Raw genomic sequence first — 1,392 nt, forward strand, 5'->3', positions numbered from 1 at the left:
CAGCAGTTGAATACAAATAGACTACTGAAGGCCATTATGAGCAATATGTGATAGTATAACACTGCCACTTTGTGGTCATCCTTGGTGTTGCAACCTTGAATTCTTCCTATATATTTTAATTCTAATAGAAGTGCACTGTGTTTTTGTGCAGTTAGTCTGACAGTGTATAAGCCAAGTTGAAGGTCAGCTTTTAAATAGATTAATAAGGAGCAGAAAGATTATTACAAATTAAAGTGTGTCTAAATGTCTCTTTACTGATGTTTTGGTAGAATTTATTATTACCCTGTGTGGACTATATATTGATGATATGTCTCTCACTTAGGGGGACCTAACCAACCTGGTCCATGGTAGCCATTGTTCTAAGTACCGTCTGACCCGGATCCCTGGCACCAACGCCTTTGCTGGTATCGTCAACGAGACGTGTGACTCTCTGGCGTTCTGCGCCTGCAGCACTGTGGACCGACTCTGTCTCAACTGCCACAGGTCTCTCCTTCACTCCCACTCTCATGAGGGATTCACTGTTTTACCTTTCAATCACTTTGTTGTAAAGAGGGTAAACTCTGTGATACTAACAGATCCAGATCTAGAGTACAATGCTGCAGGAGAGTAATTATTGATCATGTGAATTGTATTTGCAATCATAATATTATTACCAGATGAAAATACTAATTAAATGGAGATCATGGTATGCTATTACAGTAAACTGATGAACATGTGACTGTTGTTTTTCAGAATGGAACAGAATGAATGTGAGTGTCCATGTGAGTGCCCCCTGGAGGTCAATGAGTGTACTGGAAACCTCACCAATGCTGAAAACAGGTCAGTGCAAGACGTGTCTGAGCCAAATCCTACATTACATTTATACTCACAAATTCTACATTGCTTGTAAAGAGTGATGTAATTTCATAGAAAAATGTGTTTAAACAATTTAATGCAGGTATTTTATAGAAGAGGATACTTTTCAGATGATGCCTGATCCCTTTTTTGAAGAAGAGTACCTGAAGAGTTCAATGAAAAGAGATAATAATCAAAATAACACAATTAACTACAAATATGCCATAATAATATAATGTCTTTTAGTTCAAATATCTTTATTTGCAGACTTTTCCTAGTAAATATTGACACATATATTGACTGTTTGTGATTAAATCAATATATATGTCTGCCATCCCTTAAAGTCTCCATTAAACATTTGCCAGATGAATTGGTTTAGTTCTTGTACATGGTACTAGTGTCTGCAAATGCTCATATTTCAAAGCTGGCAAGTCCCTTTCTTATTCCAATTCTCCTCATTTGAACTGCGGACATTAATGTGCTCTCTCTCACCATGTCTCTTTCCTTTCAGTACTATTCTTGTGTCTCTCCCACATCTCTCTCTCGCTCTCGCTCTCG

General features: G+C 37.6%; 1 protein-coding gene across 2 annotated transcripts in view; it reads left to right on the forward strand.

The window, feature by feature from the left end:
• cachd1 (cache domain containing 1) overlaps positions 1-1,392 on the forward strand; it is a 92,015-nt gene that overhangs the window by 79,327 nt on the left and 11,296 nt on the right. For both annotated transcript variants that reach the window (XM_035653831.1, XM_035653829.1), the window contains 2 exons: positions 323-483; positions 733-819. In XM_035653831.1, coding sequence (XP_035509724.1) covers positions 323-483; positions 733-819 — 248 coding nt within the window. The remainder of the gene's footprint in view (positions 1-322; positions 484-732; positions 820-1,392) is intronic.

The sequence above is a fragment of the Morone saxatilis genome, unplaced genomic scaffold, assembly GCF_004916995.1.
Source record: "Morone saxatilis isolate NCDOM2014 unplaced genomic scaffold, NCSU_SB_2.0 Contig12, whole genome shotgun sequence".
Classification (NCBI taxonomy): Eukaryota; Metazoa; Chordata; class Actinopteri; family Moronidae; genus Morone; species Morone saxatilis.